This window comes from Phyllobates terribilis, unplaced genomic scaffold, assembly GCF_046119375.1.
Source record: "Phyllobates terribilis strain yellow unplaced genomic scaffold, ASM4611937v1 Scaffold_8__6_contigs__length_399053987, whole genome shotgun sequence".
Taxonomy (NCBI): domain Eukaryota; kingdom Metazoa; phylum Chordata; class Amphibia; order Anura; family Dendrobatidae; genus Phyllobates; species Phyllobates terribilis.
The window spans coordinates 196,459,373-196,475,422 of record NW_027362768.1 but is presented as its reverse complement, the minus strand read 5'-3'; the positions used below and the strand labels follow the sequence as shown (position 1 = coordinate 196,475,422).

At 53.1% G+C, this 16,050-nt stretch overlaps 1 protein-coding gene across 12 annotated transcripts in view; it reads left to right on the top strand.

Annotated features, from left to right (window-relative positions):
• Window positions 1-16,050, top strand: part of TTLL7 (tubulin tyrosine ligase like 7) — a 202,691-nt gene that overhangs the window by 73,874 nt on the left and 112,767 nt on the right. For all 12 annotated transcript variants that reach the window (XM_073643985.1, XM_073643984.1, XM_073643982.1 and 9 more), the window contains one exon: window positions 14,424-14,588. In XM_073643985.1, coding sequence (XP_073500086.1) covers window positions 14,424-14,588 — 165 coding nt within the window. The remainder of the gene's footprint in view (window positions 1-14,423; window positions 14,589-16,050) is intronic.

Sequence of the window (16,050 nt, the reverse complement as noted above, 5' to 3'; positions counted from 1 at the left end):
CCGCTGCGTTGTCTGAATCTGAGTGAATGTGTAACTAATGAATTTCCCACACGGCTCATTACTTGCGCCGGCCGGACCACCCATCCTCAGGCCCGTGCGTACACACACACACACACACACACACTCACGTCTCGAGGTAAACACTGCGCGGTATCATTTATTGTAATTATGGTTTATAAATGGCCGCAGCGGCGTAAACAATATAATTGTGAGAAAGGAGTGAAGATCTCGGTGGCCTCCTACAATATGATCTATCACAAATCGGAAGAGATTCTCTAAGCAAAACCATCTGGAGATTTGTCTTGGTGACGGCGCTCCCCGAGGATCCATTCATTACCGGGGGGGGCCTTTAATACCGCGGATCGCAGCGTGACCCCCTGTTGTTGATGGCCGTCACGGACACTCTGCAGCCGGCGACATTTTTATGGATCTCGCTGACTTATCACATGAAGTTGTTCCAGGGTAACAGTCGTGATTAAAGGCTCCAGGTAGATGGAGTATGGAGGGGTGGTCTCACCGTGACGGACTTGTGGGGTCTGCCTGATGGAAATAGACTCTCATCGTGCTGCGCCCCTTTCTTTGTAGACATCAGTATTTAAGATGATATAAAAGTTATAACATTTTATATAAAATGCGGTTTCTACAGCGTCACTGAAAGTCCCGGGGAGCCGGGATACTTCCCGTTCACCTGAGATCCGGTGGTGCCCACATATAACCACACCGTTATATGCCCACAGCGCGCACACAATCGGAGCAGTCACATGGGAGTCTGCGGACCGCGCTCTGCCCACATGTCTCTCTTTGATTAACGTAGATGACGTCTCATTACCATCTGCTGGACACATCGATCAATGAAGGAGGGTCGGCGATCCCGGCAGGAAGGAGGTGCCAAGCGCGGACCGGCGACATCTGACCGCACAGCACAGATTTATATGCAGTGCGGGACTTTTATGAAATTATTTTAAAGGGTATGGCGCTATATTGTACGCATATAAAGAGGTAGTGAGAACGTGCACTAAGGAGCATGAGGTGGTGGCAGCAGTATATAAAGGGATCAGCTGCCGACAGGTTTCCTTTAAGGGCCTGCGACTGAGCTGCCAAACCAGTCTCTACCACCAGGAGCTGTGCGGCACTGTGCCTGGTAAGCGGTAAAGAGGACGCAGTGATCAGTGGAGGGTAAAGAGGACGTGGCGATCAGCAGACAGCGAAGAGGATATGATGTTCAGCAGACGGCGAAGAGGATGTGGCCATCAGCAGATGGCGAAGAGGACGCGGCGATCAGTGGAGGGTAAAGAGGACGCGGTGATCAGCGGACAGCGAAGAGAATATGGCGATCGGTGGATGGCGAAGAGGATATGGCGATTGGTGGATGGCGAAGAGGATGTGGCAATCAGCGGATGGTGAGGACGCTGTGATAAGCGGACGGCTAAGAGGATCTGGCAATCAACGGACGACGAATTGGATGTGGCGATCAGTGGAAGGCGAAGAGGATGTGGCGATCAGTGGAAGGTGAAGAGGATGTGGAAAACAGCGGATGGTGATGACGCTGTGATCAGTGGACTGTGAAGGGGAGGCAGCAATCGGCAGACTGCGAAGAGGAGGCGGCAATCGGCGGACTATGAAGAGGAGGCGGCAATTAGGAGACTGCGAAGAGGAGGCAGTGATCGGCAGAGTGCGAAGAGGAGGCAGCAATTGGACTGCAAAGAGGAGGCAGCAATTGGACTGCAAAGAGGAGGCAACAATTGGCGGACGGCAAAGAGGATGCAGAGATCAGCGGACGGCTGCGGCTTATTCATCCAGCTGAATAGTGAGGTGCCGGACCCCACTAGTTGCACATTCGTGGTCTACGCTGATCAGTGAGGATACAGGCGTTGTACTCCATGCCCACCGATCGCACAGCAGCTGCCCTTCATCTTACATCCCAAAAATCTGCTGTTAAATGTACAAAGCTGCGTAAACCGAGAAAGGGCCGCGACGCTCACTGGACTGCGGATCAGAAAGGGTGTGTGCCGAGAGTCAGACCCCCGACAAGCTGATAATGATAGATAGCATGTCCTAAGCAACGGCCATTTTAAAGGCCCGGATGACCCCATTATGACGACTAGAATATATTAGGACACTTTTATTCCAATTTTCCAGCTTAAGAAATAATAAATCTGTGGAGCGAATGCAAAACGAGGACTGAAAACACCGGTGGAAAAGTGCGCAAAAGCCAAAGTGAAGTGGAAGCAAAAATACACATCCATAAAATGATAAATCACAGCCAAAGTATTGATAAAGTTCTTGAGCTTTTCATGTAGATCTGCTGCGATCACTAATCTGAACATGTGAAAAAAGATATAAAGATCTTGTGAATTGTTTGAAAACCCATTGGAATGAACAGAATTAATAAAAACGATAGAAAATCTGGTAAAAAAACAATGTACAGACGTCAGAGACTCCAGACTAGTGTCCTATAGAAATGATAAAAACACCACTGAAAATAGATTGTGTAATCTCAGTAGTGACCACCAGGTGGCAGACGCGTCACATGGAATTACACCACCTCGATCCTTCGTGTGGCGATCACTGTGACTTTCGTGGCCGCTCATTGTTACAGGTCCTCACACACATATATATATCTATATGTACCATGGAAGTTCTGAACATTAATGAAACTTTCGGTTCCGAGCTCACGCTGATGCTGAGATCATGACGGCTCGGCTGTCATCCATCCACATGTTTGTCTTCTGTGCTCGGTGACCTCCTTGGTGCCGTGCAGCCGCCGACTGTTTACAGGCGATTTATGATAAATTATGCTGATTTTTTTAATGTTATAATATAAACACACAAGTACGAGAGACGGCAGAGCAAACGGTGCGGAGCCGAAGCCTGAAACAAATCCCCCCCATCTCAAGTTATAGTCATGGCTGATAGTGTTGACACCCTAGAAATTGTACCAGAAAATAAAGTCTTTCTCCCAGACAGTTATCACAATTCCACATCTTTTGTTATACGCGGGTTTATTTCCTTGGACAAAATTTCACACAAAACCCCCAAAATGGGCCGGACAAAATTGTTGTCACTCTCGGATTACTCTTTGGTTGCACCCTCTGGAATAAATCCCTGCGATCAGTCGCTTCCTATAACCATCAGCTTCTTCCACCTCTCAGCTGGGATCTTGGACTCTTCTTACAATCGTCTCCAGGTCTCTCATATGTGAAGACATCTTCTCCCAACAGCCATTGTAAGATCTCTCCACAGGTGATCAATGGGATTTAGATCCGGACTCATTGCTGCCACTTCAGGACTCTCCAGCACTTTGTTTCCATCCATTTCTGGGGGCTTCTTGAAGTATGTTTGGGGTCATTGTCCTGCTGGAAGACCCATGACCTAGGACGCACACCCAGCTTTCTGACCCTGGACGCTACATTGCCACCCAAAATCCTTTGGTAATCTTCAGATTTCATGATGTCTTGCACACAGTCAGGGCACCCAGTGCCAGAGGCAGCAAAACATCCCCAAAACATCTTTGAGCCTCCACCATATTTAACTGTAGGCACTGTGTTCTTTTCTTTGTAGGCCTCATTCTGTTTTCGGTAAACAGTAGAATGATGTGCTTTACCAAAAAAGCTCTGTGTTGGTCTCATCTGTCCACAAGATGTTACGACAGGTCCCCTGCACATATCCCCTTCCTCCTCCTGCAGGGACGCCGGCGTGTTCACTTACCCGTCCACACTCCCCCGGCGTCTCTCTCCTTCCAGGGACTGCGCACGGCAAGCAGGTCTCCAGGGAGAATGCTTAGGGCGTGTGTGCTTCTGAAAATGTTCTCAGCCAATGGCTGGGAGACATTAGGTATTTAAGGCACCTTCTCCAAAGGGGAGCTGCCTTAGCAACATTCGTTTGTATCAGTGAGTTTCTGCTACCTACTTGTAAGGTCCTTGTACCTGTGCGCTCTGAATCTGATCCTGTTCGTCCCGTTTACCTGACCTTGTCCGCCCAGTCTTCTCCTGTTCCAGTTCGTCTTCCTGTACCTATACCCTAACCCGTCCTGCCTGTGCCTAGTCCTGTTCCTGATCCGTCTGAACCAGCACCTGTGTACCTGCAACATTGATCCCGTACCTGTGGCCGTCACGTGTTCTTGTACCTGTCCTGAATTCTGCGTCTACCAGCCGTATCCCTTCTGCTAATCTAGTTCCTGGCCGGTCCTGCTTCCCTGCCTTTTTAAAGGTCAGCTTCCACAGGTCCGGAGTCCGTCCTGGAGTAGCACCTGGTGTCCACCTGGGTTCAAGTCTCACCGCCCCATAAGGGGCTCTAGTGAAGAACCAAGTGCTCGCTTAGTTACACCCCTCCAGGCTCTCCCCGGACCGTGGCACAGTGGTTCCACAACCACGTGCATAACAGTTTGCTAAGGCTATGGAACCTGCTGACTCTCATACTCCTCCTGTGTCTGACCTGAACCGCAAGATAACCCGTCGGAGAGATCAGCAAGACCAGATCCTATCGTACCTACGGACTGTTAACACCTGCCTGGACGCTCTGACCTCAGCCGCCGCATCCACTCCAATTCAAGCTGCGGTAACCCAGGCAGTGACCATTCAATACACAAGTCATGCTTCAAGTCCTAGACCCCGCCTGTGTGCACCACCATCTTTTGATGGGTGTCTGAAGCAATTCCGAGGTTTTACCAGCCAGTGCTCGCTGCATTTTGAACTGCTGGTTCACCAGTTCCTCACCGATTGGGCAAAGGCAGCATTTCTAATGTCTCATCTTGGAAGGGAGGCTCTGGCATGGCTCACCCCATTGTGGGGAAGGGGAGATACTATAATCTCAGACCTGCAGACCCTCCTGGAGGCGTTCCACAAGGTATTTGACGAGCCAGATCGAGTTATCTCTGCTGCTTCATCCCGAGTCCTCGGACTGTGCCAGGTCAATCTGTCTGTAGGCCAGTATGCTGTCTGTTTCTGCACCGTGGCCTCAGAACTCGGCTGGAACAACTAGGCACTGGTGGCCGCTTTCTGGCAGGGATTGTCTGGAAGAATCAAGGATGAGCTAGCTGGTCGAGACATTCTGGACGATCTCGTTTCCCTGGCCACCTGAATTGATCTCCGGTTACAGGAGCGCTCTCTCGGTGCATGAGTGGCAACCACTTCGTCTGGCTCTGTCCTTCCAAAGGCCGCTCATACCTCAGCATCCCATGCCCGCAGCACCTTGTGAACCTATACAAGTCGACAACGTGGGGCTGGCTGAGCAAAGGAAGGAGATTTGTCATGCCAGGAGCTGGTGCTTCTGTTGTGGAAACACCGGTCATCTCATTCGCTCTTGTCCCAAGAAGACGGAAAACTCCCAAGCCTAGAGCCTTTAGGAGAGGCTACCCTGGGTGAGAGCAATTCCTCTTCGCCATTGATTCTGACCGTATCTGTGACTTGTGGAGGTTCCCAGTTTGGTGAGACAGCATATCTGGATTCCGGTGCGGCAGGGAACTTCACACAGCAAGGAGTGGTAGATCGTTACCAGATCCCGGGTTCAACAACTCCAGAATCCGTTGCTGGTGTCATCTGTCGATGGGAAGCCCCTATCCAAAGCCATTCGGGTGGTCACTGAGCAAGTAGAGCTCCAGATTAGAATGTTGCACTATTGGTGGCCTACCATGCGTAAGGAAATCATGGAGTTCATTTCCGCCTGCCCACAACAAAACTCCTAGGCAAATCCCATCCAGCCGACTCTTACCACTTCCTGTGCCCTCGGTGCCTTGGCAGCATATTGCTATGGACTTTATTACAGATCTTTCTGTGTCCTCGGGCTGTTCTGTCATCTGGGTAGTAGTGGATCGCTTCTCGAAGATGGCACATTTCACGCCTTCCGTCTGCTCCGGAACTTGCAGAGTAATTCATCCAGCACATCGTCCGTCTTCACGGATTCCCTCGTCACATCATGTCCATCCAATTCACTTCCAGATTCTGGCGAGCTTTGGTAAGCTTCTGAACGTTGTCATGAATTTCTCCTCTGCATACTACCTTCCATCCCCAATGGACAGGTAGAGAGAATCAACCAGATTCTGGCCAATTTCCTGAGGCACTTCACAAACGCACATCAAGACGATTGGGTCAAGCTCTTACACATGGGCAGAGTTCTCCTATAACAGCCACATAATTGAGTCTTCTACAAGTTCTCCATCCTTTATTGTTATTGGACAACAGCCAGGAGCCCCCTTCCAGTGTCTGTCGCTTCTGGAAGGGATTTGGACCTGAAGAAAGGTCGAGGGAGCCCAAAGAAAATATTCATGCTCCGCTTCTTCTACAGAAATTCCTTGAAGAAAAGGGAGAGTTGGGGGGGGGGGTTCTGTTACAACAGTGAAGGCGCCCCTGCACGTATCCCCTTCCTCCCCTCTGCAGGGTTGCCGGCGCGTTCACTTACCTGTCCACGCTCCCCCAGTATCTCTCTCCTCCTATGGCCTGCGCAGGTCTCCTGGGAGAGTGCTTAAGGCGCACCCGCCCTGCTTCTTAAAGGGGGTGTGCGCGCTTCTGAAAATGTTCCCAGCCAATGACTGGGAGACATTAGATATTTATTTCCCTTTAGGGAAGGTGCCTTAGCAATTTGCTTGTATCAGTGAGTTCCTGCTACCTAGTTGTAGTTGTAAGGTCCCTGTATCTGTGCGCTCTGATTCTGATCCTGTCCATCCCGTTTACCTGACCCTGCCCGCCCAGTCTACACCTGTTCCAGTCCGCCCTGCTGTACCTATACCCAAACCCGTCCTGCCTGTGCCTAGTCCTGTTCTGTTCCTGAGCCATCTGAACCAGCACCTGTGTACCTGCACCTGTGATCCTGTACCTGTGGCCGTCACATGTTCCTGTACCTGTCCTGCCTCTGCCTGAATTCTGCATCTGTCTACCAGCCGTATCCGTCCTGCTAATCCTGTTCCTGGCCGATGCTGCTTCCCTGCCCATTTGGGGGTCAGCTGCCACGGCTCCAGAGTCCGTCCTGGAGTAGCATCTGGCCTCCACCTGGGTTCAAGTCTGAACACACCATCAGAAGATCGCGGAAATGCATTAAAACCGCTTGGTAATAGGTCTACCATGCTTAGGTCTGCTATGCCGTGCCATCATTGCGGCACAAACCGCATTCCGTAGCGAATTCGCGCCCATTGACTTGCATTGAATCGCAGCAAACCTGCAGGTATAATATATTTTTGCTGCGTTTCAATGTAAATCAATAGGCGTGGAATCGCGCTGCGGCTGGTACCCGGGTCGGGAGAGGAGACTGTTGTCTCTCCGGCGTCCAGCGGTACACTGCAGGGCGCGAACTCGCATCCCGCAGTGTACTGGCAGGACCTGCGGTGACGTCACTGATCACCTGATGGTCACGCCACCATCAGCTGATCGGTGACGTCAGCGATTACCTGATGGTCGCGTGACCATCAGGTGATCAGTGCCGGCAGCAATCAGCTGATGGTTGCGTGACCATCAGGTGATCAGTGCCGGCAGCAATCAGCTGATGGTCACGTGACCATCAGCTGATTGCCGACGCCAGTAATCAGCTGATGGTCACATGACCATCAGCTGATTACGGACGCTGGTAATCAGCTGATCAGTCTCATGACCGATCAGCTGACCGTGGGGACATTCACAAGAATGTTCCCACAGTCTCTAACTCACCGGGGCTCATCAGCTGATGAACCCCAGTGACCTCCTGCAGTACTGTATACTGACAGGGGGTGATTTTACACCCCTGTGAGTATACAGTGCTGTATTCTACAGCTGTGACATCAGTGATTTCTGATGTCACAGTTGTAGAAATGACACAGATCGTCGTGGGGCCTTGGCGGTACGTGGACTACGTCGTTGACGGCGGACAGGTGAGGAATATTGTTGTTTGTTTTTTTACTTTTTTTTTCAGTAGATCGAAGGCTTTGTGGAGGCATGTAATAAAAATTTTTTTAGAACCTTGTGTGTTTTTTATTTCCTTAAAATACTTTATTCTGGCCGTGTCTTTTATTGAAAAAGCTGCGACCATTTTACCACGCGGTTAGTAATGGGGGCGTCTTATAGTCTTATAGACGCCCTCCATTACTAACCTCGGCTTCACATCAGTCGCCAATACAAGGCTGACGTGAACCCCAACCCCATTACCCCCTGCCACCGCCACAGGGCAGTTTGGAAGAGCGAGGTTAAGCGCCAGATTTGGCGCATTTTATGGATGCGCCATTTCTGGGACTGCTGAGGGGTGATATTAATAGCCGCGGAGGAGGCTAGTATCCATGGCTCCTTCTCTGGCTATTAATATCAGCCCACAGCTGTCGAGTTTAGCCTTTGCTGGCTAGATTTTATAGGGGGACCCAACATCAATTTTTTTCTGGGGTCCCCCTGTAATTTAGCCAGTAAAGGCTAAACAAACTGTTAGAACTCTCCTGTTGTTTTTTTTTCTAGTTTGCTGGTCACATGACCTTTTTTGCCTATTTAATCCGGCTCCGCCCTCCTGGCCTTGCTGGACTTCATTGTAATTTCTACTCTTGAGCTAGCTTGGTGCTCTGTTACCTTTCTCTGTTAGTTTTGCTAGGTCTTCTGACCTCTATGTTCTATGTTGTGTGTTTGTCTTTTACTGCTACAATTTCTGCTAGGAGGTGTCCAACTTTATCCCAGTCCCTAGTTCTTGTAGGGATCCCTCCCTTGCATCTATAGGTCTTCGTACAGACTAGCTGAGGACTTTAGCGGGTCTGATCGCAGGATCAGGTTCCCCGTTACATCGTAGGGATCCAGTTTAGTTCTATTGTAGGGACAGATCTCCTATCTTTCCTTAGTGCTTGTAGCAGATCATAACACAAACAGCTGTGGGCTGATATTAATAGCCAGGGAACATTGTTGGCTAATGGCCCCTTCCGCGGCTACTAATATCAGCCCCCAGCGATCGGCTTTCCCTCTGCTGGTTATAAAAATGATGTGGGAACCCACGCCTTTTTTTATTTTAGGCTCTGTGCCCATAATTCAGACGTAGTAGAGCTTTTGCATCTAAAACGTTGCATTCTATTGAACGCAGGTAAATCCAAATGTGTTCACTGAACCATGCGGATTTACCGCATTCAGTACTTTCTAGTGGTCAAATTTCTGTTGCAGAGACTAGTGACTCCACAAGAGAAATTGACATGCTGTGGTCCTTAAAGACGCGCCGCATGTCAGTATCCGCGTGTGATTCGCAGCCTCTGATGCATGCATAGTGGACGTGGGATTTAACATCTGGACTCTGCGGGTTTGACGCTGTATATACACGCGGCGTCAAACCTGCACACTTGGCCCGGTGTCAGGACAGCGCTAGTCCGTGTGCGGGGGACGCTGTGCACTTGGTCCAGTGGCAGGACAGCGCTACTCCGTGTGCGGGGGACGCTGTGCACTTGGTCCAGTGTCAGGACAGCGCTACTCCGTGTGCGGGGGACGCTGTGCACTTGGTCCAGTGTCAGGACAGCACTACTCCGTGTGCGGGGGACGCTGTGCACTTGGTCCAGTGTCAGGACAGCGCTACTCCGTGTGCGGGGGACGCTGTGCACTTGGTCCAGTGTCAGGACAGCGCTACTCCGTGTGCGGGGGACGCTGTGCACTTGGTCCAGTGTCAGGACAGCGCTACTCTGTGTGCGGGGGACACTGTGCACTTGGTCCTGTGTCAGGACAGCGCTACTCCGTGTGCGGGGGATACTGTGCACTTGGTCCTGTGTCGGGACAGTGCTACTCTGTGTGCGGGGGACACTGTGCACTTGGTCCAGTGTCGGGACAGTGCTACTCTGTGTGCGGGGGACACTGTGCACTTCGTCCCATGTCAGGACAGTGCTACTCTGTGTGCGGGGGACACTGTGCACTTGGTCCCGTGTCAGGACAGCGCTACTCCGTGTGCAAGACACTGTGCACTTGGTCCCGTGTCAGGACAGCGCCAGTCCATGTGTGGGGGACACGTGCACTTGGTCCCGTGTCAGGACAGCGCTACTCCGTGTGCGGGGGACATTGTGCACTTGGTCCCGTGTCAGGACAGCGCTACTCCGTGTGCAAGACACTGTGCACTTGGTCCCGTGTCAGGACAGCGCCAGTCCATGTGTGGGGGACACGTGCACTTGGTCCCGTGTCAGGACAGCGCTACTCTGTGTGCGGGGGACGCTGTGCACTTGGTCCTGTGTCAGGACAGCGCTAGTCCGTGTGCGGGGGACACTGTGCACTTGGTCCCGTGTCAGGACAGCGCTACTCCGTGTGCAAGACACTGTGCACTTGGTCCCGTGTCAGGACAGCGCCAGTCCATGTGTGGGGGACACGTGCACTTGGTCCCGTGTCAGGACAGCGCTACTCTGTGTGCGGGGGACGCTGTGCAATTGGTCCTGTGTCAGGACAGCGCTAGTCCGTGTGCGGGGGACGCTGTGCACTTGGTCCTGTGTCAGGACAGCTCTACTCCGTGTGCGGGGGACACTGCACTTGGTCCCGTGTCAGGACAGTGCTACTCCGTGTGTGGGGGACGCTGTGCACTTGGTCCTGTGTCAGGACAGCGCTAGTCCGTGTGCGGGGGATGCTGTGCACTTGGTCCCGTGTCAGGACAGCTCTACTCCGTGTGCAGGGGACACTGTGCACTTGGTCCCGTGTCAGGACAGCGCTACTCCGTGTGTGGGGGACGCTGTGCACTTGGTCCAGTGTCAGGACCGCGCTACTCTGTGTGTGGGGGACTCTGTGCACTTGGTCCAGTGTCAGGACAGCGCTACTCCGTGTGTGGGGGACTCTGTGCACTTGGTCCCATGCCAGGACAGCACTACTCCGTGTGTGGGGGACTCTGTGCACTTGGTCCAGTGTCAGGACAGCGCTACTCCGTGTATGGGGGACTCTGTGCACTTGGTCCAGTGTCAGGACAGCGCTACTCCGTGTGTGAGGGACTCTGTGCACTTGGTCCAGTGTCAGGACAGCGCTACTCCGTGTGTGGGGGACACTGTGCACTTGGTCCAGTGTCAGGACAGCGCTACTCCGTGTGCGGGGGACACTGTGCACTTGGTCCTGTGTCAGGACAGTGCTAGTCCGTGTGCGGGGGACGCTGTGCACTTGGTCCTGTGTCAGGACAGCTCTACTCCGTGTGCGGGGGACACTGCACTTGGTCCCGTGTCAGGACAGTGCTACTCCGTGTGTGGGGGACGCTGTGCACTTGGTCCTGTGTCAGGACAGCGCTACTCCGTGTGCGGGGGATACTGTGCACTTGGTCCTGTGTCAGGACAGTGCTACTCCGTGTGTGGGGGAAGCTGTGCACTTGGTCCAGTGTCAGGACAGCGCTACTCCGTGTGTGGGGGACACTGTGCACTTGGTCCAGTGTCAGGACAGCGCTACTCCGTGTGCGGGGGACGCTGTGCACTTGGTCCAGTGTCAGGACAGCACTACTCCGTGTGCGGGGGACGCTGTGCACTTGGTCCAGTGTCAGGACAGCGCTACTCCGTGTGCGGGGGACGCTGTGCACTTGGTCCAGTGTCAGGACAGCGCTACTCCGTGTGCGGGGGACGCTGTGCACTTGGTCCAGTGTCAGGACAGCGCTACTCTGTGTGCGGGGGACACTGTGCACTTGGTCCTGTGTCAGGACAGCGCTACTCCGTGTGCGGGGGATACTGTGCACTTGGTCCTGTGTCGGGACAGTGCTACTCTGTGTGCGGGGGACACTGTGCACTTGGTCCAGTGTCGGGACAGTGCTACTCTGTGTGCGGGGGACACTGTGCACTTCGTCCCATGTCAGGACAGTGCTACTCTGTGTGCGGGGGACACTGTGCACTTGGTCCCGTGTCAGGACAGCGCTACTCCGTGTGCAAGACACTGTGCACTTGGTCCCGTGTCAGGACAGCGCCAGTCCATGTGTGGGGGACACGTGCACTTGGTCCCGTGTCAGGACAGCGCTACTCCGTGTGCGGGGGACACTGTGCACTTGGTCCCGTGTCAGGACAGCGCTACTCCGTGTGCAAGACACTGTGCACTTGGTCCCGTGTCAGGACAGCGCCAGTCCATGTGTGGGGGACACGTGCACTTGGTCCCGTGTCAGGACAGCGCTAGTCCGTGTGCGGGGGACACTGTGCACTTGGTCCCGTGTCAGGACAGCGCTACTCCGTGTGCAAGACACTGTGCACTTGGTCCCGTGTCAGGACAGCGCCAGTCCATGTGTGGGGGACACGTGCACTTGGTCCCGTGTCAGGACAGCGCTACTCTGTGTGCGGGGGACGCTGTGCAATTGGTCCTGTGTCAGGACAGCGCTAGTCCGTGTGCGGGGGACGCTGTGCACTTGGTCCTGTGTCAGGACAGCTCTACTCCGTGTGCGGGGGACACTGCACTTGGTCCCGTGTCAGGACAGTGCTACTCCGTGTGTGGGGGACGCTGTGCACTTGGTCCTGTGTCAGGACAGCGCTAGTCCGTGTGCGGGGGATGCTGTGCACTTGGTCCCGTGTCAGGACAGCTCTACTCCGTGTGCAGGGGACACTGTGCACTTGGTCCCGTGTCAGGACAGCGCTACTCCGTGTGTGGGGGACGCTGTGCACTTGGTCCAGTGTCAGGACCGCGCTACTCTGTGTGTGGGGGACTCTGTGCACTTGGTCCAGTGTCAGGACAGCGCTACTCCGTGTGTGGGGGACTCTGTGCACTTGGTCCCATGCCAGGACAGCACTACTCCGTGTGTGGGGGACTCTGTGCACTTGGTCCAGTGTCAGGACAGCGCTACTCCGTGTATGGGGGACTCTGTGCACTTGGTCCAGTGTCAGGACAGCGCTACTCCGTGTGTGAGGGACTCTGTGCACTTGGTCCAGTGTCAGGACAGCGCTACTCCGTGTGTGGGGGACACGGTGCACTTGGTCCAGTGTCAGGACAGCGCTACTCCGTGTGCGGGGGACACTGTGCACTTGGTCCTGTGTCAGGACAGCGCTAGTCCGTGTGCGGGGGACGCTGTGCACTTGGTCCTGTGTCAGGACAGCTCTACTCCGTGTGCGGGGGACACTGCACTTGGTCCCGTGTCAGGACAGTGCTACTCCGTGTGTGGGGGACGCTGTGCACTTGGTCCTGTGTCAGGACAGCGCTACTCCGTGTGCGGGGGATACTGTGCACTTGGTCCTGTGTCAGGACAGTGCTACTCCGTGTGTGGGGGAAGCTGTGCACTTGGTCCAGTGTCAGGACAGCGCTACTCCGTGTGTGGGGGACACTGTGCACTTGGTCCCGTGTCAGGACAGCGCTACTCCGTGTGTGGGGGACTCTGTGCACTTGGTCCAGTGTCAGGACAGCGCTACTCCGTGTGTGGGGGACACTGTGCACTTGGTCCCGTGTCAGGACAGCGCTACTCCGTGTGTGGGGGACTCTGTGCACTTGGTCCCGTGTCAGGACAGTGCTACTCCGTGTGCGGGGGACGCTGTGCACTTGGTCCAGTGTCAGGACAGCGCTACTCCGTGTGCGGGGGACGCTGTGCACTTGGTCCAGTGTCAGGACAGTGCTACTCCGTGTGCGGGGGACGCTGTGCACTTGGTCCCGTGTCAGGACAGCTCTACTCCGTGTGCGGGGGATGCTGTGCACTTGGTCCAGTGTCAGGACAGCGCTACTCCGTGTGTGGGGGACTCTGTGCACTTGGTCCCGTGTCAGGACAGTGCTACTCCGTGTGCGGGGGATGCTGTGCACTTGGTCCAGTGTCAGGACAGCGCTACTCCGTGTGCGGGGGACGCTGTGCACTTGGTCCCGTGTCAGGACAGCTCTACTCCGTGTGTGGGGGACGCTGTGCACTTGGTCCTGTGTCAGGACAGCGCTACTCCGTGTGCGGGGGACTCTGTGCACTCAGCCCAGCTCTCTCCACATTTACATGTGCCGCCGGGGTTTTCTTTTGCTTTGTTTTTACTGACCTGTGTAAAGAGCAAATAAAACTGGTTGAAGAAATCTGCTTCAGACCTGCCTGGTGTGGACTGTGCCGAATCAATGGGGATGAGCCTGGGTGGGGTCTCGCTCCGCTGACCCTCAGAGCAGTGAATGCATAGAGCTGGGCACGTCTGCGCCACGTCTCTGCTCATTCCTCGCCTGCATGTGGCGCCAGCGTCTCTTCTTTCCTCCTCTTCCTGCACCTGTCAGACGCAGATTTTTGGGCATATTCCATACGTCTATGATCGGAGTGCCCCTGTAATGACAGATGAGCCGGGGGATTTTGCTCATATTGTGGAGACGATTTTTTGCTCTTCTAATTACTTGTCTATGATTCTATTTCTGTTTTAGTTTTTTTTTCATACCTTAAAGTTATGACATAAATTTCTGTGATGGGAATACCCCTTTTCTGTATAGAAGGCTGCTCCTGGGTGTCAGCGCTGCCCATGTGCCATGTATGGCCAGGTATTACATGAAGGGCATATCTCTATTTCCCTTGCAGTTCCTCTGTGCCCCAGCAGTGGGCGCCGTGCAGTACTTTGTGGTGACGCCTTGTGTCTTCTCTCGTAGAACCAGCTGTACATGCATCTCACCAACTACTCCGTCAACAAACACAACCAGAACTTTGAGCGCGACGAGACGGAGGATCGAGGCAGCAAACGCTCCATCCGGTGGTTCACCGAATTCCTGCGTGCCAACGACCATGACGTGGCCAAGTTCTGGAACGACATTTCTGTAAGACCCGGCGGCTGTTAGAGCATGGACCACACCTCCAAAAATCATACATTGATCTAATGAACATGGGGTTCTTAGTGTAACATTCTGAAGCCCCCTGCCATGTCACGGCAAACCTCTTAGTGGGTCCTAACCTTTCCTGCCTTAAGGGAGCAGAACCGTGCGCCAACCACCGTCGCAGCGACAATGCACCAGCAGGGCGGGTGGCCCGGTGCCTCACAGCGCCCACGCTGCAAGACCGAGTCCCCAAGACTACAGTCCGCGCCGCCCCACAAGCACAAAACCACAGCAACAATGGCCGACACACTGCACCAACACCACATGAAAGGAGCATTGTGACTCACCTTCCTCAAGCTCTCAAGTGAGAGCAAAAATAGGCTAGACCCTCTTTGCAGTCTCCTGCTAATTAAAATCACCTGTGCTAAATGGGAGGAGTGCTGGTCCAAGAAAGGGGAAAGAATATGCAATGCAAAAAAAAGAGCATGACCGCACCTCCAAAAAATCTCCGGGCCGCCCGCCCTTCTTGTGCATCGTCGCTGTGGCGGTGGTTGGCGCACGGCGCCGCTCCTTTAAGGCAGGAAACTTTAGGACCCACTAAGAGGTTTGCCGTGACGTGGCAGGGGGCTTCATACAGTCTGATAAGAATGTTAAACTTAAGAACCTCATGTTCAGTTATATATATTTTTGCCGAGAGGCATTAGATCAATGTATGATTTTTTGGAGGTGCAAATACATGTCTGAGTAATACAATGTAATTATTTCACAGGGGTATCGTCATCCTGCCCTCCATCCCTCCAGATCCTCCGCAGTATATTCAATATATGCCGGGGTGCTAGAGTCATTATATACTGGGGTCATTATACAGTAGCATGTAAAAGTTTGGGCACCATAGTCAAAATTGTGAAAAGTTAAGCAAGTTGAAGACGAAATAATCTCTAAAAGGCCTAAAGTTAAAGATAACACATTTCATAAAGCTTGATTGATCCACCCCCATGCTTAATGGTTGGCGGGATGTTTTTTTCCTGAAATTCTGTGCCCTTTTTTCTCCACACATACCTGTGATCATTGTGGCCAAAGACTTCTGTTGTAATCTCATCGGTCCACAGGACTTGTTTCCATCAAGCTTGTTTGGATGTTCTTTTGCACACTTCTGATGCTGAATTTTATGGTGAGGACGCAGGAGAGGTTTTCTTCTGATGACTCTTCCATGAAGGCCATATTTGTTCACGTGTGTGCGAATAGTAGAATAGTATGTCCAACAACTCCAGATTCTGCTAAATCTTTCTGAAGGTCTTTTGCAGTCAAGCGGGGGTTCTGATTTGCCTCTCTAGCAATCCTGCGAGCAGCTCTCAGTAAAATTATTTCTTGGTCTTCTAGACCTTATCTTGACCTTTACTGTTCCTGGTAACTGCCATTTCTTAATTACATTTCGAGCTAAGGAAAGGGCAACTTGAAAATGCTT